The 20,647-nt window shown below is 44.9% G+C and overlaps 1 protein-coding gene across 3 annotated transcripts in view; it reads right to left on the bottom strand.

Moving 5' to 3' along the window:
• Positions 1–233: 233 nt before the first annotated feature.
• The window catches only part of LOC139265728 (GRAM domain-containing protein 2B), a 197,896-nt gene continuing 177,482 nt past the window's right edge, over positions 234–20,647 (bottom strand). For 2 of the 3 annotated variants that reach the window (XM_070883040.1, XM_070883031.1), the window contains exons 11-14: positions 17,156–17,249; positions 15,376–15,486; positions 4,298–4,391; positions 234–1,274 (exon numbers count right to left, since the gene is read on the bottom strand). In XM_070883040.1, the coding sequence (XP_070739141.1) occupies positions 1,233–1,274; positions 4,298–4,391; positions 15,376–15,486; positions 17,156–17,249 (341 nt within the window). In that variant the 3' untranslated portion in view covers positions 234–1,232. The remainder of the gene's footprint in view (positions 1,275–4,297; positions 4,392–15,375; positions 15,487–17,155; positions 17,250–20,647) is intronic. The other variant, XM_070883051.1, reaches the window with a different exon arrangement.

The raw sequence follows: 20,647 nt of genomic DNA on the forward strand, positions 1-20,647 counted from the left end.
GTCAGAATTGTCTGCCTGTAGATGAAGAGCGCTAAAGAAATGCAAATTGTTGTTGGCAGAAGTACAACAGTGTCTAAACATTTAGACGTGAAGGCCTTTTTCATATCAACATCGTGAAGAAACTATAATTTATATACAAATAAAGATATCACACCACAAGAAATGAATCTAAAAAGGGTTGCGTCATTTCATATCCACAAAAGGGTTATATGTAAAAATCAACTGATTCAATATATACAGCACCTTTTTAAGTACAGCATTTAAATTTACCAAAACAGAATCAGTGATTGTTTAAAGATGACGCACATGAAACACAATTTCTGCAGTGTCCACTTTACCGATCTCTAGAAACAAGTGTAAATTCTTTTAATGTGCTATCATTTTATTTACAAAATTTCAAGTGAGAAATCATTTCATAGAAATGGTTTTAAAAGAACAAATTACATTATATATAAATAGTATCTTATTGCAAACAGTTATAAATTCACTCAGTACAAGAACATATCTATGGTGCTTCTAAAGTCATAGTTAACTGGTCAAAAACAACGGGGTAGATTTTTATCCTTAGCCCCTGGGTAAAGCATTGTCTGGTCACAGTGCAGAAACAGAAATTGAGCAGGGACATTGCACGTCTGTAACTGTCCCTGCCCAATTTTCTTGCCATTTAATTTAATGGAAGGATAATCTGTTGGGCTCCATTTCAGGGGTGAGATCACCGTTGAGTTGTGCGTGGCACTAAAGATGAAAATCTACCCTATGATCTGTGAAAATACCACACTAAAGTCAACCAATTTCTAACTTGGCAGAGGCAGTGATATCGCAGACTACTGGACAAGAGGATAATGCACATGGTCAACATATGCTTTACACAAAATATTCCAATAACTTTTAGATTGTGGAGTGCTTTATAACCAATGACTCAATTACTTTTAGAAAATAATTTCTTGTAACATACATATTATAGGTGGCACACTACAAACCCCCTTACTATTACTAATAGTGTAAAGTTAATTTCTAGATAAAATATTTGCTGATCAATGGAATGCTTTATTGCACAGATACTGGAAGATTACTTGCATATTTCCTTAGAAAGAAGGCCACGCAGAATCCTGTTAAATACAGGATTGAAGCTTGAACAATCCCAGACTCTGTCCTGCAGAGTTCACATTACATGCCAGAGACTTATGACCTTGGTGCGCACAAAATGTACTGATGATCAAAAGTAGAGCACCTCATTCAGTTCCTTCTAGAAGCTTTTGCAGATTCTTCTGTATCTGAAAGTCAAGATGCAGAATTTGAGAAATGTATGTACAGAAGGAAATTCTGGCACATTTGGAAAGTGACTAATCATTGTTTTTACAATGGTCTCTAGCAACAGAAAACCACATTAAGGATATAAATTGAAGTAAGACAAAATAATCCATCTGGTCATTATTCATAATACCCAATAAATATCCATTTTCCTTCATTTAATTTTAAATAAAATAGAGGCACAATATGTTCATTTACACAGCAGTCCCATTATTCGCAGTGTTTTCCTGACATTGTAATGGGTAACAGGTGATGTCTGCAGTTTACAATTGAACCCACAATAAAGGCATTTTGAATTTTAAATCGTTTTCCTCATCTATAAATCCCTCTATAACCCCAAACCATTCTACCTCTGCAAGCTCTCCCATTCTTGTGTCCCTTTACATCTGCAGATTCTGGTATGCTGTGCAATCTCTCCTCCCCTGTCTCATAACTTGTGGCAGAGCCTTCAGTCCACGTGGCTCTATTCTCTGGAACTCCCCCTCCAAACCCTGCAGGCTGTCTACCGCTCCACGATTAAAAGCTGCGTCATGTTTCATCTCTCCCTCGAAGGGTCAAAATCTGTTTTATGTTAAAAGATGCTATATTGTTGTTAAACAATGTTACTTATTGGCATCTTTGTGATTAGTTTTGTGGAGAGGGGAGGGGAGAAGATATACAAGAGACCCCCAGGTTTGAGAGACGCTTAGTAAAAAAAAACACATTTTTAAAAATAGTACAGAAAAAAAACCCTGGGGTGATTTAGAGATTTGGCATTCCCAAAGAATATAAGAAACAGGAGCAAGAGTACAAACCATTCAATAAGATCAAGGCTGATCTTCTACATCAACCCCACTTTCTCACCCTTTCCCTCGATTTCTTTAGTGTCCAATGACTCTTCGAGGTAGAGAATTCCAAAGATTCACAACCATTTGATTGAAGAAATTAAATCTCAACTCAGTTCTAAATAGTTGACTCCTAGTTCTAGAAGCTCCAGCCAGGGGAAACAGCTGCTAAGTATCTACCTCGTCAAGTCCTCTAAGAATTTCATACGTTTTAATAAGCTCACCTTTCATTCTTCTAAATGCTAGAGAATATTGGCCCATTCTACTCAATCTCTCCTCATAGGAGGACCCTTTCCCAGGAATCAATCTAATGAACTTTCATTGCACCCCCTCTAAGGCAGGGATATCCTTCCTTAGGCAAGGAGACCAAAATTGTACACAGTACCCTAGATGTGGTCTCACCAAAGCCCTATACAATTGCAGCAAAACTTCCTTACTCTTGTACTCCAATCCCCTTGTAATAAAGCTCAGCATACGATTTGTCTTCCTACTTGCTTGCTCTTCCTACATGTTAACTTTCTGTGATTCGTGTACATGGACACTCACATCCCTCTGCATAACAACATTTCAGTCACCACCTATTATTATTTTGCTTTTCTATTCTTCCCACCAAACTGCATAATTTCACATTTACCCACATTATACTCCATCTGCCACTTTCTTGCCCACTCACTTAACCAGTCCAGATCCCTTTGCAGCCTCTTTGTATCCTTCTCATAACTTACTTTCCCACCTAGTCTTGCAGTCAGCAAACTTGGATACATTACGCACGGTTCCCTCATCAAAGTCACTGATATAGATTATAAATAGCTGAGGTCCAAGCCCTACTCCTTGTGGCATCCCACTAGTTACAACCTGCCAAATTGCAAATTACTTGTTCATTCCTACTCAGTTTTGTGTCCATTAACCAATTCACAATCCAATCTAATGTATTAAAAAGGCTTGCATTTATACAAGCCTTTCACGACCACTGGACGTCCCAAAGTGCTTTACAGCCAATGAAGTACTCGTTTGAAGTCTAGTAATTGCTGCAACACATTACCCACAATCCCTTGAGCCCTGATTTCATGCAACCACCTCTTGTGTGGCACCTTATTGAATACCTTTTAAAAATCCAAATATATTACATTCATTGGTTCCCCCTCCGCCATCTACACTTCTAGTTCTATCCTCAAAAAACTCTAATAGATATGCCAAACATTCATAAAACCATGTTGACTCTGCCTAATCATATGATTTGATAAGTGCCCTGCTACCATGTCCCTAATGATATCATTTTCCTCACTACTAATTTGCCTGCAGTTCCCCGCTTTCTCTTTCCTCCTTTTTTGAATAGCATGATTTTCCAGAGATAGGTTTTCCATGAGCACTGCACCACGTTGGAGCTCGATTGTAAAAAATCACCGAATAAATATTCCCTGTTGGTCTACAGAGAGATATGCGTTGCCAAGATTAGATCAGCCTTAATGAACAGCCGAAGCTAACTCCTCAAAAATTCTTCTTAGGAAGAAACCCCAGTATTTGGATGGATTAGTCAAATAAGGTAACTTGTATTTATATTGTATTGATGGTTAGGTGTTTCTCATCTTGCTTCCCCAGGATTTTCTTCTAGTCCACCTCTCCAGAAGGCAATGCCTTATGTGGCGTATAGTTTACTGGCATTGGCAGCAAGTTGGTACTTCACAGCAGCTATCTATAATTGGGTCTTTAATTTCCCTGACATTGTAATGTGTAACAGGTGATGTCTGCATTTTACAATTGAACCCACAACAAAGGCATTCTTAATTTTAAAACCTCTTCTGCATCTACAAATCCCTCTGCAACCTGACCCATTCTACCTCTGCAATCTCTGCGTCCAATATCCATTTTTCAGGAGAAGTTGGCACCCTGGCCAATTCCCTCCACCTCCCCATGCCGCAGGCACAATAAGCTTGCATACTACCTCACGGTTGTCCTGGGTGAACAGAGAGCACAGATACATCACATCCCACACTAAACTTAACCATTCAGCCATCCAAGATGTCATCTTCACAAAAAAAACAACATTCTTGGGAGTTACTGTATTGCAGAGTTTAAAAGCACCAACTATAATTAGCATATCAATGCATAATCTGCTGCGGTATGTTTTTATTTTATAGGTATTTGAATAAATCAATGCTCACCTTGTCCAATTTTGCAAGATTTTCTGACAATTCATCATAGATTACATCTGTATTAACTTGGAATTGTAATCCCATGTTACGCTGAGTGAAGGAACTATACAAAATAAGAAAGTAGGTGCAATGAAATTCATTGAATTAATAAAGCAAAGCAATCATAACTGAAGACCAAATGTTTAATAGGACATCACTCTGAAGAGTTTAAATCCACTCCCATCTATTCAAACTACTGTTGTGTATGGAGAAAGAGTCAGACTGAACACTGTGAGCTCAATGTAAAGTGTGACCGTAGTCTTTTATTGCAGGTCTCCAGAGTGCCTCTCCAATCTGTGAAGCCTCCTTAAATACCTGTGCTCCCAAGGGATTATGGGATCCCTTGGGACTCCAGGGGATGAGCCCTCTGGTGGCTGTACAGAGTAAATACAAGGTTACATATATAACAACACTCGCCCCCCCACCCTCAAAGTCAATAGTGTAACTATTTACAATGGGAGTTGATCTGGGGCCCTTCTTGACCTGGTTGATTGTCTCGGTGTGAAAGCTAGTGTTGTTGAATCATTTGTTGGACCCTCACTGGGCTGCCTTTGACCCAAAACACCCTGCTCCCCTCTTTGGCCACGACAGTGCCGGGAAGCCACTTGGGACCTTGTCCATAATTTAATACAAATACAGGATCATTGATTTCAATCTCGCGTAACACATTTGCACTATCATGGTATGCACTTTGTTGAAGCCGCCTGCTCTCTACCTGTTCATGTAGATCAGGGTGAACTATCGAGAGCCTTGTCTTAAGTGCTCTTTTTATGAGCAGTTCAGCAACTGGGATCCCAGTGAGTGAGTGGGGTCTCGTGCGGTAGCTAAGCAGGACTTGGGATAGGCGAGTCTGCAGTGAGCCTTCAGTTACCCTCTTCAAGCCTTGCTTGATGGTTTGCACTGCTCTCTCTGCCTGACCATTGGATGCTGGTTTAAACGGGGCAGATGTGACATGGTTTGATCCTGTTACGGGTCATGAATTCTTTGAACTGGTAAAATATGGCCCGTTGTCGCTCACCATGACATTGGGTAAGTCGTGAGTGGCAAACATCAGGCTTTCAATAGTGGCAGCGGACGTGCTAGCCGACATTATCTCACATTCAATCCACTTGGAGTATGCATCTACAATCACAAGGAACATTTTACCCAAGAACGGGCCTGCATAGTCGACATATACCCTAGACCACGGTTTGGAGGGCCAAGACCATAAACTTAGCGGCGCCTCCCTGGGTACATTGCTTAACTGTGAGCATGTATTACATCTGTGAACACAGGACTCAAAGTCCGCATCGACACCGGGCCACCACATGTGGGATCTGGCTATCGCTTTCATCATTACGATGCCTGGGTGGGTGCTGTGGAGGTCATTGATGAAGGTGTCTCTGCCCTTCTTGGGGACCACTACTCGATTGCCCCACAGAAGGCAGTCTGCCTGTATAGATATTTCATCTTTGCGGCTTTATCTCTTCCTGCATTTCCACTGGGCCACTGGACCAGCTCCTGTGAAGCACACAGCTTTTGACTTGAGATAATAGGTTGTCCTGGCTTGTCCAGGTTTTGATCTGCCGGGCAGTGACGGGTGATTGCTTCCATAACCATGGCTAGATCTGTGGGCTGCGCCATTTCCACCCCCGTGGTCGGCAATGGCAGCCTACTGAGAGCATCGGCACAGTTTTTTGTGCCTGGCCTGTGGCGGATGGTGTATGCAGACGTGAGCACCCATCTCTGGATGCGGGCCGATGCGTTGGTATTTATCCCTTTACTCGCGGAAAACAGGGATACAAGTGGCTTATGGTCAGTTTCCAATTTGAATTTTAGCCCAAACAGGTATTGATGCATTTTTTTTTAAACCCCATTGACACATGCCAATGCTTCTTTTTCAATCATGCTGTAGGTTCTTTCAGCCTTACACAGTCTCCTGGTTGCATAAGCAACTGGTTGCAGTTTCCCAAAATCATTAGCTTGTTGCAATATACACCCGACACCATATGACGACGCATCACATGCTAGTACCAAACGCTTACATGGATCATACAACACAAGCAATTTATTTGAGCGTAACAACTTTCTCGCTTTTACAAAGGCATTTTCTTGGCTTTTGCCCCAAACCCATTCGCCCCCTTTTCGTAGCAAGACATGTCGTGGTTCTAGCCATGTGCTGAGACCCGATAAGAAGTTACCAAAGTAGTTTAAGAGTCCCAGAAACGACCGCAGCTTCGTCACGTTCTGTGGCCTTGGTGCGTTCTTGATTGCCTCAGTCTTCGCGTTGGTGGGCCTGATGCCGTCCGCCGCAATCCTCCTTCCCAAGAGCTTCACTTCAGTTGCCAGGAAATCGCACTTCGAGCATTTTAACCTGAGCCCCATGCGGTTGAGTCGATTAAGAACCTCCTCCAGATTCTGCAGGTGCTCGACTGTGTTCCGACCTGTGACCAAGATGTCGTCCTCTGGATTATCGCCGCAAACAGGTATCTGTTCTAAACAAAAAGACCGTTGTGCATGTTGATGCAGGTGAGGGCCTTCGATGATTCGTCCAGTTCCTGCATCATGTAGGCTGAAGTCAGATCCAGCTTCGTGAATGTCTTTCCTCCCACCAGCGTTGCAAAGACGTCATCGGCTTTGGTAGTGGGTATTGGTCCTGCAGGGAGAAACGATTGATTGTAATCGCCACAGATTCTAAGTAACTGACGGTACTGTCTCCCTTGAGGACTGGGACAATAGGACTGACTCACTCGCTGAATTTGATTGGTGAAATGATGCCCTCACTTTGCAGCCGGTCAAGCTTGATCTCTACCCCTTCTCATCATATATGGTACTGCTCTCGCCTCGTGCCCCCGGAATTAGGTAGATCTGCACTTTTGCTCCTTGGAATTTCCCGATGCCTGGTTCAAACAGTGAAGGTAATTTGTTTAAGACCTGGGCACACGAAGTGTCGTCAGCGGGCAATAGCGCTCGGACGTTGTCCCAATTCCAGCGTATCTTTCCCAGCCAGCTCTCGCGAGCAGCGTGGGACCATCGCCCGGTACCATCCAGAGTGGTAGCTTGTGCACCACTCCATTGTAGGAGACCTTTACGGTAGCACTGCCGATTACAGGAATTAGTTCTTTAGTGCAAGTTCTTAGCTTTGTGCGAACTGGAGTTAAGACTGGCCTTAAGGCCTTGTTGCACCACAATCTTTCGAAAGTCTTTTTGCCCATGATGGACTGGCTCGTGCCCATGTCCAGCTCCATTGAGTAGTCCACTTAGTTCAACATTCAGCATGATCGGGGGAAAATTCGCGGTGAATGTGTGCATCCCATGTACCTCTGCCTCCTCTATCTGAGGCTCTGGTTCGTTGTGATCCTCCATGGATCTGTCCTCCTCTGCAACATGGTGGTTTGCAGGGTTAACAGGCGTTGCAGCTCGCCTGCACACTCGATGGAGTTGTCCCATTGTTCCACAGCCTTTGCAAATGTACTCTTTGAAGCGGCATGAATGGAAATGATGATCACCCCCGCAGCGTCAACAAGGTGTTAATGGCCTTGCATTCATCACCCTTGATGGTGGACTCAGACATCTGCAGACGTGTAGCTGCAGGTATGTGTGACCTGCCCTGTACGTTACGATTTGAAAACATCATCACTTTGTTCACAGTACTTGTAGCAGCACTTGTGTGCTGAGAGATTTGTTTCGTATTGTCACTGGTGGCAATGAACGCCTGGGCTATCGCTATGGCCTTACTCAATGTTGGGGTCTCTACAGTCAAAAGTTTGCGAAGTATGGTTTCGTGGCCAATGGCAAGTACGAAAAAGTCTCTGAGCATGTGCTCCAAATGTCCTTCAAATTCGCAATGTCCTGCTTGGCAACATAACTCGCCACTTCCTGGCCTTCAGACCTTTTGTAGGTGTAGAACCGATACCTCACCATCAGAACGCATTCCTTCGGGTTCAAATGCTCTCGGACCAGTGTGCACAAATCGGCGTACGATTTCTCCGTGGGTTTCGCTGGAGTGAGCAGATTTTTCATGAGGCCATACGTTGGTGCCCCACAGAGAGTGAGGAGGATCGCCCTTCGTTTGGCAGCGCTCTCTTCCCACGAAGTATTTGGTTGAGTCGCTCCACAAAAGTTTCCCAATCATCTCCCTCCGAGAATTTCTCCAGGATGCCCACTGTTTTCTGCATCTTTGGGTTCACTATCTGAATCTCGTCGCCATTTGTTGTGTATGGGGAAAGAGTCAGACTGAACACTGTGAGCTCAAAAGTAAAGTGTGACCGTAGTCTTTTATTGCAGGTCTCCAGGATGCCTCTCCAACCTGTGAAGCCTCTTTAAATATCTGTGGCTCCCAAGGGATTATGGGATCCCTTGGGGCTCCAGGGGATGAGCCCTCTGGTGGTTGTACAGGGTAAATACAAGTCCACATATATAACAACTACAAATATCAATAAACCAATTGCTGTGGTTCAGTAAGAATATAAAATTCAGCAAACATTATGGAACCATGTGCAATCCCATTATTGCCCCGAATCAGAAATTGTTGCTCATGAAGAAATCCAAGCTCTGAACAAAATGTGATATCAACATGGTGCAGGGGAAGCTTTTCATACCAGACAAGATAAATCACTTATTTTAAAAAGGACACAGTGCTTGCATTTTAAGTAGTGACAGGGCCTTTAGATCAATCATTCTTCATAACAGTAAATTTAAAAATGTAATTTCACAAACTGTTCATTTAAAAACTAATACTCACTACTGTGCCAGCACACAAATCCATTATTGTATGTGATCTAGCTCTTCAGAGTCTGTTATGCCAACAGGGGAAAATTATTGGCAATTACTAGCTTCCTGAGTATTGAAAATTGGAAGATACATTGCCCAGTATATGCCTATCAAAACATACAAATATGGCCATTTCACGCTGACTCCTGGGGGAAAAAAAATCAGCAACATGTATTTATAAAACGCCTTTACCGTAATACCACATCCCAAGGCGCTTCACAGCAGCGTTATAAAATAAGATTTGACACCAAGCCACATAAGGAGATATTAGGGCAGAGGAGGTAGGTTTTAAGGAGTCGGGAGGGAGGCGGAGCGCGAGGTCACTAAGGCCTACAAAAGGCCCGTCAGTCCGGGGAGCAGCAGCGTCGAGTCGGGAGGCAGAGCAGGAGATCGCTGAGGCAAGCCAGTGCAGCAGGGAGAGCAGGCTAAAAAGAAGAATGAAATCGAAAAGTGACATCACAGCTAAGGGGGTAAGTGAGTGGTGAGTAGTTTTTTCCTTTTCTTTATCACCAAGTAACCTTTAGCATTGTTGTTGTCAAATTAAGTTAATCTAGGGGTTAAGTCATGGCAGGAGAGCTCGGACACGTGTTATGCTCCCCCTGTAATAAGTGGGAAATCAAGGATGCTTCCAGTGTCCCTGACGACTACATGTGCGGGAAGTGCATCCGCCTACAGCTCCTGACAGACCGCATTGCGGCACTGGAGCTGTGGGTGGATTTACTCTGGAGCATCCACGATGCTGAGAATGACGTGAATAGCACGTTTAGGCGAGTTGGTCTTACCGCAGGAAAAGGGTACACAGCCAATAGGGAATGGGTGACCAACAGGAAGAGCAGTGCAAGGAAGGTAGTGCAGGGGTCCCCTACGGTCATCCCCCTGCAAAACAGATACACCGCTTTGGGTACTGTTGAGGGGGATGACTCATCAGGAGAGAGCAGCAGCAGCCGCCAAGTTCATGGCTCTGCTGCACAGGAGGGCAGGAAAAAGAGTGGGAGAGCTATAGTGGTAGGGGATTCTATTGTAAGGGGAATAGATAGACGTTTCTGCGACCGCAACCGAGACTCCAGGATGGTATGTTGCCTCCCTGGTGCAAGGGTCAAGGATGTCTCGGAGCGGGTGCAGGACATTTTGAAAAGGGAGGGTGAACAGCCAGTTGTCGTGGTGCATATAGGTAAAAAACGGGATGAGGTCCTATGAGACGAATTTAGGGAGCTAGGAGCTAAATTTAAAAGTAGGACCTCAAAAGTAGTATTGCTATCAGTGCCACGTGCTAGTAGGAATCGCAGGATAGCTCAGATGAATATGTGGCTTGAGGAGTGGTGCAGAAGGGAGGGATTCAAATTCCTGAGACATTGGAACCAGTTCTGGGGGAGGTGGGACCAGTACAAACCGGACGGTCTGCACCTGGGCAGGACTGGAACCAATATCCTAGGGGGAGTGTTTGCTAGTGCTGTTGGGGAGGAGTTAAACTAATATGACAGCGGGATGGGAACCTATGCAGGGAGACAGAGGGAAGTAGAATGGGGGCAGAAGCAAAAGATAGAAAGAAGAAAAGTAAAAGTGGAAGGCAGAGAAATCCAAGGCAAAAAGAAAAAAGGACCACATTACAGCAAAATTCTGAAGGGGCAAAGTGTGTTAGAAAGACAAGCCTGAAGGCTTGGTGCCTCAATGCGAGGAGTATTCGGAATAAGGTGGACGAATTAACTGTGCAGATAGCAGTTAACGGTTATGATGTAATTGGCATCACGGAGACATGGCTCCAAGGTGACCAAGGCTGGGAACTCAACATCCAGGGCTATTCAGCATTTAGGAAGGATAGACAGAAAGGAAAAGGCGGCAGGGTGGCATTGCTGGTTAAAGAGGAAATTAATGCAATAGTAAGGAAGGACATTAGCCTGGATGATGTGCAATCGGTATGGATGGAGCTGTGGAATACCAAAGGGCAGAAAACGCTAGTGGGAGTTGTATACAGACCACCAAACAGTAGTAGCGAGGTTGGGGGCAGCATCAAACAAGAAATAAAGGATGCGTGCAATAAAAGGTACAGCAGTTATCATGGGTGATTTTAATCTACATATTGATCGGGCTAACCAAACTGGTAGCAATGCGGAGGAGGAAGATTTCCTGGAGTGTATTAGGGATGGTTTCCTAGACCAATATGTCGAGGAACCAACGAGAGAACTGGCCATCCTAGACTGGGTGATGTGTAATGAGAAAGGACTAATTAGCAATCTTGTTGTGCAAGGCCCCTTGGGGAAATATGGTAGAATTCTTTATTAGGATGGAGAGTGACACAGTTAATTCAGAAACTAGGGTCCTGAACTTAAGGAAAGGTGACTTCGATGGTATGAGGTGTGAATTGGCCAGAATAGACTGGCACAGGATACTTAAAGGGTTGACAGTGGATAAGCAATGGCAAACATTTAAAGATCACATGGATGAACTTCAACAATTGTACATCCCTGTCTGGTGTAAAAATAAAACGGGGAAGGTGGCTCAACCGTGGCTAACAAGGGAAATTAAGGATAGTGTTAAATCCAAGGAAGAGGCAATAAAAATTGGCCAGAAAAAGCAGCAAACCTGAGGACTGGGAGAAATTTAGAATTCAGCAGGGAAGGACAAAGGGTTTAATTAAGAGGGGGAAAAACAGTGTGCGAGGGGAAGCTTGCCGGGAACAGCCTGCAAAAGCTTTTATAGATATGGGAAGAGAAAAAGATTAGTAAAGACAAACACAAGTCCCTTGCAGTCGGATTCAGGTGAATTTATAATGAGGAACAAAGAAATGGCAGACCAATCGAGCAAATACTTTGGTTTTGTCTTCACGAAGGAAGACACAAATAACCTTCCGGAAGTACTAGGGGACTGAGGGTCTAGTGAAAAGGAGGAACTGAAGGATATCCTTATTAGGCGGGAGTTTGTGTTAGGGAAATTGATGGGATTGAAGGCCGATAAATCCCTGGGGCGTGATAGTCTGCATCCCAGAGTACTTAAGGAAGTGGCCCTAGAAATAGTGGATGTATTGGTGATCATTTTCCAACAGTCTATCGACTCTGGATCAGTTCCTATGGACTGGAGGGTAGCTAAAGGAACACCACTTTTTAAAAAGAGAGGGAGAGAGAAAACGGGTAATTATAGACCAGTTAGCCTGACATCAGTAGTGGGGAAAATGTTGGAATCAATTATTAAGGATGAAATAGCAGCGCATCTGGAAAGCAGTGACAGGATTGGTCCAAGTCAGCATGGATTTATGAAAGGGAAATCTTGCTTACAAATATTCTGGAATTTTTTGAGGATGTAACTAGTAAAGTGGACAAGGGAGATGTGGTGCATTTGCACTTTCAAAAGGCTTTTGACAAGGTCCCACACAAGAGATTGGTGTGCAAAATCAAAACACATGGTATTGGGGGTAATGTACTGGGGCATTGAGAGAAAGCAGGAAAGGGATACTGAGGGAATGATCAGCCATGATCTTATTGAATGGTGGTGCAGGCTCGAAGGGCCAAATGGTCTACTCCTGCACCTATTTTCTATGTTTTTATGTTTCCTGACGTGGATAGAAAACTGATTGGCAGGCAGGAAGCAGACAGTCGGGATAAACAGGTCCTTTTCAGAATGGCAGACAGTGATTAGTGGAGTGCCACAGGGCTCAGTGCTGGGACCCCAGCTCTTTACAATATACATTAATGATTTAGATGAAGGAACTGAGTGTAATATCTACAAGTTTGCAGATGATACTAAGCTGGGTGGCGGTTTGAGCTGTGAGGAGGATGCTAAGAGGCTGCAGGGTGACTTGGACAGGTTGGTGAGTGGGCAAATGCATGGCAGATGCAGTATAATGTGGATAAATGTGAGGTTATCCACTTTGGGGGCAAAAACACGAAGGCAGAATATTATCTGAATGGCGGAAGATTAGGAAAAGGGGAGGTGCAACGAGACCTGGGTGTCATGGTTCATCAGTCATTGTAAGTTGGCATGCAGGTACAGCAGGCGGTAAAGGCGGCAAATGATATGTTGGCCTTCATAGTTAGGGGATTTGAGTATAGGAGTAGGGAGGTCTTACTGCAGTTGTACAGATGAGGCCTCACCTGGAATAGTGTGTTAGTTTTGGTCTCCTAATCTGAGGAAGGACGTTCTTACTATAGAGGGAGTGCAGCGAAGGTTCACCAGACTGATTCCCGGGATGGCTGGACTGACATATGAGGAGAGACTGGATCAACTGGGCCTTTATTCACTGGAGTTTAGAAGGCTGAGGGAACCTCATCGAAACATAAGATTCTGACAGGACTGGACAGGTTAGATGCGGGAAGAATGTTCCCGTTGTTGGGGAAGTCCAGAACCAGGGGACACAGTCTTAGGATAAGGGGTAGGCCATTTAGGACTGAGATGAGGAGAAGCTTCTTCACTCAGAGTTGGTAACCTGTGGAATTCCCTACCGCAGAGAGTTGCTGGTGCCAGTTCATTAAATATATTCAAGGAGAAAAGTTAGATATGGCCCTTATGGCTAGGGGGATCAAGAGGTATGGAGAGAAAGCAGGAAACGGGTACTGAGGGAATGATCAGTCATGATCTTATTGAATGGTGGTGCAGGCTTGAAGGGCCGAATGCCTACTCCTGGAGAGGTTTAGGGAAATTCCAGAACTTGGGGCCTTGGCAGCTGAAGGCATGGCCACCAATGGTTGTGCAATTAAAATTGGGGATGCGCAAGAGGCCAGAAATAGAAGAGCGCAGATATCTCGGAGGGTGGAGGTCAAGGTTTAAGAAAGCTCAAAGAGATCTCTTGTGGTGTTCTTATAAGATCTAACCCATTGTGAAGAAGAGGCAGATTATGCCAAGTGGTGATGGGGATTGTGAGGTAAATGGAGGGCTCAAAAATAGCTGCAGACTGGTTAGGGGAGGAGGCTAAAGGACATCAATTTACCAGGCTGAGACACAACCTGGGATCTAGTAGTACTGAGTGAAGGAAGGAGTGAAGGAAGGAAAAGAAAAAAAAACAACTGTTCTTGGTCCTCTTTCAGAGCATCAGATGGCACCTTTCCACCATGTTCCTTTCCATTAATGGACACTCCCTTTTGTGTTCTCGTTTATCCTCACAATCTTCTACACTTTCCTCATCAGTGCTTCCTATCACCACACATTTATATATTGCTTTTAATGTAGGAAAATGTCCCAAGATGCTTCACAGAGGCGCAAAGAAAGCAGACACCAAGCCAAAAAGGAGAGATTAGGTGGGGTGACCAAAAGGTTTGTCAAGGAGATTGGTTTCAAGAACAGTCTTAAAAGAGGGAGAGGGTTCTTGAAATACAGAGTTGGTTTAAGAGAGGGAATTTGAGAGACTGGGATCGAGGCAACAACCTGGTTTTGGGGGGTGGAAGAGAGATGCATAAGAGGCTGAAGTCAGGAATGGAGAGCTTGGAGGGGGGACAGCTGGAGAAGATTAGAAATTGCGAGGAGTGAGGCCGTTTATGCATTTAAAAGGCATGTAATGAGGCATTGGACAAACGTACATCAGTGCACAGTCATAATGGGCAAGTGTGCTTTGATATGCAAACGGAGACATTTTTTTCTGTGCTACTGGCATGTACTCCGAGCACATTTGCTAGGTACTTAAATAAAAGTGTGTGAAGCTATATTCAATTGCGTTTGGTTTGGGGGGTTGGAGGCGGGTAGGGAAGAGGAGAAAGAGAAAAATCACGTAAGCCATCACACGTAGATGTGTACACACTGGAGAGCAGTCACAAGCTCAAACCATGGCTGATTAGTACTCTTCATAACCCAGGAATATAATTATATGGTTGCACAGCAGCCCTCCCAGAGATTGGCTAACTCAGCACACTTCTTCCTGATTTGTATGCCTCAATAATACACCAGGTGGTATATTTACACACTAAGCAGCATCACATTTTAGCTTTTATGAGAGTTAATTGGAAAGTCTGAGTTTTGGCAGGAGTGTGCTTTCTGTAGCTGCAATAATGCTGCCTGCTAAGCTTTTAAGAATACACCATTTCAAAAATGGAGTCTATCTGAAAAATTCTCCAATCAGCAAATGATTTCTCAGTGTATGCATTTGTGGATAGGTCACTTTGAGCTCTTCTGAAAAGAAGTTTCTGGAAATAACCACTATTTTCAACATTAAGCATCATTGAGGTTTCCAATTAAAATTAGGCCAGTGAAGAGAGGTGAAAACAACCCATTGGTCATTACCGACCAAGCTTACAGTCACTGACTTAACCATTTAATAGCTCAATTACAAAAGCTGAGCAAATAAACTGCTTAGCCAACTGAATGTGAATACTTACTCTTTGTGATGTGTGTGGTATTCTGGCAATGCTCCTAGTGAGGCTAGGCGCTGCTCCAAAGCAATTATTTTTAAGCCCATGTAGAAGGATGACAGAACTAGCACAATGACTCTGTAAAACAAGTGATTCTTTAGCAAGCATTTTCTGTTTCTTGACGCAAGATAGATTCCCACACAACTATGGCCAGTTACATTTTCCAACGTGCAGCAGCTATTAAATTCAGTACTTTACATTACTTACATTTGCATAAAGAAGTTCTCACCAGAAGTTATATGCAATGTCTAATTAAATTTGATGTAACTTCTAAAAAATGTTAGATTTTGCTCTTTAACTGTGCCCATCTTTTGTCTAGGAACTGGACTTCAGTATCTTTGAAACAATGGTCACTATTATTGAGAACTGTCCTAACTTTAGCCTAACAAAAATACACAAAATTTAGAATATCCAACTGCAATTTAAACTTAAAACAAGATTGGTATAATGTGACATTCTATGTAAACAGCTAACTCTCCCAAACCAGAAGAGAATAATGGGGTCATCAAGTGGAAGAATGTCCAGGGAAAATAAACACTTCATAACACCCTCCACCCCCAATCTCACCACTCTGGTCACTCAGCGTTAGCAGCAAATATTCAAAGATCAGATAATAGCACAGGCTAAACTCCTACTAATCTACCTCAATGAACCTTAACCTCAACTTCAGAAATGCATCTATTACTGCACCAGTGTTAATTTACCACTACTCGCATCAGCTATCCTCCTGGCCTTTCAGAGTGGGATTCTCAGTTTGTGGGTAGCTTGGTGCTGTGGCCTGAAGCCTGCTAAGGTCCGGATTGAGATTAGCCAGATTTATTTCACACATGGCCCTTGGAGCCAGCAAAAATACATAAGATACATCAGTCCAGGTTAGATTCAAACCCAGGTCCCAGAGGTGCAAGGATCCTAATCTAAAAAGGACATCCAGTCCCAATTTAGCTAGGGCTAGAAGTTGGCTTCCTTTGCGCCTCCCATTAGTGCCTCCTGGGGTGGGGGTTTAATGGGGCATTACCAGCTCTGTGACAGGGCGTGGTGAATGTACCGGCGCTCACGAACTTGCCGTGGAGGTTTGCGACGGCAGTAAGCCCTAGCACCACAATCTCCTGCGTCTGAGGTCCTGATGCCATCCAGCTGCGCAGCACCCCAGTAGCACCCTTGATCTGAACATCATTCTGCCCCCTGCAGCATCGGCGGGTGTCAACACCGGCAGCTGCAGGAGGCGTTGCAAGTTAGGCCGGCTGCTTGGGGAGCGGTATTTCCTGGTATTTTCTTCTACCACAATTGATCAGCCCTGCACTCTGTTAGAGTGCTTGGGGCTGATCGTCATAGATCGCGGCTGCCATTGGTCACCATGGAAGTATATTTAATGCAGAGCCTGCAGCAATGGCTCTTCCCTTTGAGAAAAGGAGCCTTCGATCCTGGCTGCATTACACGGGACATGGTGCAGCGCTGCACTGTTACTGCTCCCCACTACATGGTTTAGAACACCAAGGGAAGTGGCAGCGCATGATTTATCACTCCACTTCCCTCCTGGAGCACTAAACCAGAAGTTCATATCTGCTGGAATTGGATAGCGCCTGGCAATACTTTTGCACTCCCGCAAAAGTTATCGTCCCAAATAGGGCACTACGCGATTTCTCCCACCTAGTATCTTCAAGAGGTCCATTGACAACATATTGATAAATTTGACATAAGTAGCTTTAAAATTCTATACAGTCTTTAAGTAATTGAAAACCATACTTACATAACCAGATAGAACACCAGCAAGGTAGTCACAGAAAGATGCTGTACACCATTAGATTTCACTTTGTGCAATAACCCCCAGACCAAGGAATGTCCTGCAAGTGTACAGTAAGCATCAGAACAATTAGTTTTCTCAAGAATACACAAAACCAATTGCATATTCCTATGCAGCAGAGGCAAGCAGAAATGAGAAAAACTAAAATGAACTACTGATTTTCCTTCCGTAAAAGTAGTTAGAATAAGTGCACAAAGCTACAGTAACAAATGGCAGTTGCTTTTTCGAAGTGTTCAGTGGTTTCTTTGAATGACAAGTTGGCTGTCAGAGCTGTCAGAACAAGAAAGAAGCAATGGAAAAATCTCAAATATGTTTGGTTCTATAGCTAGGCTATGCGCTTAGTTAACTGGAAAAACTCAAGCATTAGTGAAGAAAACACATCTTAACTGTAGTCATGGGACATTCAAGTATTATATGTGCTTACAGTGCCCTATTAAACACTTCAGCCCCGAAATTCGGGGGTGTAGCGCCAGCCGTTAAGGTCGGTTTTGTTGAAAAGAATTGCATCCGTCTCACTTCTGGTGCAGAACATGGCGGATACCATTTTGGAGAGGTTGTTAGTGCTGTTGTTGCCTGCACTCACCGCTCATATGTAAATATGCAGATCGTGGCGTCAATTGGCATGCAATGCCTGAATTAACGCACAATTGCGATTTTTGACACCGTTGCTCTCTAAACCACGCACGGAAGAAACATGTATGCAGCAGTACTACAGAGATGCTACCAATGTTTCTTAAAAGGGACACACACATCTTTCATGTATGTTTTGATTTAAGCTTTTGGACTTTTTTTTATATTTTATTGCGAGTAGTGACTTGGTGCGATACATTTGAAAACTTGTTAAGAGTATGCAGGGAGTGTTGCTGGATGTTAAAGAAAGGAGTCTGAAAACACCACCTGCTCAGTCCTGGGGGCGCTAGTTGGTGTCACACTTGGACTGCAACATCACATGGAGATGAAGCAGAGGCAGCAAAGGGGACAAGCTGCTTAGAGAGAGGGGGGAGGGGGCGAGAGAGAGAGAGAGAGAGAGAGGAGAGAGAGAGAGGGGGAAGGAGAGAGAGAGAGGAGAGAGAGAGAGAGGGGGAAGGAGAGAGAGAGAGAGAGAGAGAGAGAGAGAGAGAGAGAGAGAGAGAGAGAGAGAGAAGGAGAAGGAGAAGGAGAAGGAGAGAGAGAGAGAGAGAGAGAGAGAGAGAGAGAGAGAGAGAGAGAGAGAGAGAGAGAGAGAGAGAGAGAGAGAAGGAGAGAGAGAGAGAGAGGGAAGGAGAAAGAGAGAGAGAGAGAGGGGAAGGAGAAAGAGAGAGAGAGAGAGGGGAAGGAGAAAGAGAGAGAGGGGGGAAGGAGAAAGAGAGAGAGAGAGGGGGAAGGAGAAAGAGAGAGGGGGGGGAAGGAGAAAGAGAGAGGGGGGGGGAAGGAGAAAGAGAGAGGGGGGGGGAAGGAGAAGAGAGAGGGGGGGAAGGAGAAAGAGAGAGGGGCGGGGAAGGAGAAAGAGAGAGGGGCGGGGAAGGAGAAAGAGAGAGGGGCGGGGAAGGAGAAAGAGAGAGGGGCGGGGAAGGAGAAAGAGAGAGGGGCGGGGAAGGAGAAAGAGAGAGGGGGCGGGGAAGGAGAAAGAGAGAGGGGCGGGGAAGGAGAAAGAGAGAGGGGCGGGAAGGAGAAAGAGAGAGGGGCGGGGAAGGAGAAAGAGAGAGGGGCGGGGAAGGAGAAAGAGAGAGGGGCGGGGAAGGAGAAAGAGAGAGGGGCGGGGAAGGAGAAAGAGAGAGGGGCGGGGAAGGAGAAAGAGAGAGGGCAGGGAAGGAGAAAGAGAGAGGGGCAGGGGAAGGAGAAAGAGAGAGGGGCGGGGAAGGAGAAAGAGAGAGGGGCGGGGAAGGAGAAAGAGAGGGGGGAGGAAGGAGAAAGAGAGGGGGGGAGGAAGGAGAAAGAGAGGGGGGGAGGAAGGAGAAAGAGGGGGGGGGAGGAAGGAGAAAGAGAGGGGGGGGAAGGAGAAAGAGAGGGGGGGGAAGGAAGGAGAAAGAGAGGGGGGAGGGGAAGGAAGGAGAAAGAGAGAGAGGGAGGGGAGAAAGAACAGGAGAGAGAGAGAGAGAAAAATAAACTTGCATTTATATAGCACCTTTCACGACCCCTGGGCATCCCAAAGTACTTTACGGCCAATGAAGTACTTTTTGAAGTGTAATCACTGTTGTAATGTAGGAAAGAAGTGAAGCAGCAGAAGAGGGATACAGCCCAGACAGTCCCTTACTGGCCGGGATATCTTGCATCGAATCATCCACCTGCAGTACCAGTGACCACAACAAATTCCCCTTTCAACATTTGTCCCACACTTTATCGTCCCTCTGTTGCTGACCATCAGTGTCCTCTTGGCCACAATGCTAAAATAAAAACCACCACAAAGCAAAACTTTCCAATGCAAATTTATCCTTATATGCATCCAATATTACACAAAGAAAATCAACTAATCAACCCTTTGCAGTCCCTTAATGAATGTCTTGCATGTGCCTTTGCCTATCCTAGAATGTTACACAGTGCTACCACAGTGGCTGCAGCATGACTGGTGGAAGGCTGCTGACTTTCAGTGGGGGACACTGTAGATGGCCTTCTGCAGTGTAAAATTGAGTGACTGTTGTTTCTGCTTCACTCTCCTCTCCCTGGTCAACCATTGGCTGGACAGGTTGGATTTCTTGAGTGTCTGGAATGAGGAAGACACAAGGGCAGGGTTGTGGTGAGGGGAGGGCAGGAAATCAAGTGGTGCATGCTTGCACCATATACATCAGAAGAGATTGTGGAATGGGGGTGAAGTGGAATGTGAGGAAGAGGATAACGTGTGAGGATACCAGCATCTTGTAATCTTCCGCTGGCCAAGGGCTCAGCCATAACCCTTCCAAGAATGGCCAGCACCATCTCTTCCAAGGGGGTGAGGTGAAACTAGGAATGCGAGGTGTGCCTCATGTTTGGTAGACATTGTTGCTAGGTAAATAATGGTGGCAGGTCGTGCATTGAGCACTGTGTGTGGCTCGTGGTGCAGTTGGTAGGAGACGGCTTTTTAAAGATGCATTCACTGACCATGCCCACTCGTCTGAGGTCATGAAACATCTTTGGGCACTGGAGCCAGGTCCTGGGGTGACACTGCTGGCAGTGACCACCTCATAAATCTGGTCCCTCATCCTTCTTTCTGGAGGGCCTCCTGGCCCCCTGTGGGTAGAGTGCCACCTGCACAAAACTCGAGTGCTGCATCAGAGATCCTGGGCACATTTTCCCCTGGCTTTTGAGCCATTTGTGTAAGTGCTGAAGCACTTTTACCATTTCTTATGTGCAGAAGACAGTTCAGTTTTAAGAGCTGCAGATGGCCTTGTTTGGAATGATTTTTTTTTCAGAAGGCAGTTCAGAAAGGGTTAGAGACGGCTTTCAAAACTAAAAGCCTTGCTTTAAGAAACTGCAGAGTTGCTC

Source organism: Pristiophorus japonicus, chromosome 1, assembly GCF_044704955.1.
Source record: "Pristiophorus japonicus isolate sPriJap1 chromosome 1, sPriJap1.hap1, whole genome shotgun sequence".
NCBI classification, from domain to species: Eukaryota; Metazoa; Chordata; class Chondrichthyes; family Pristiophoridae; genus Pristiophorus; species Pristiophorus japonicus.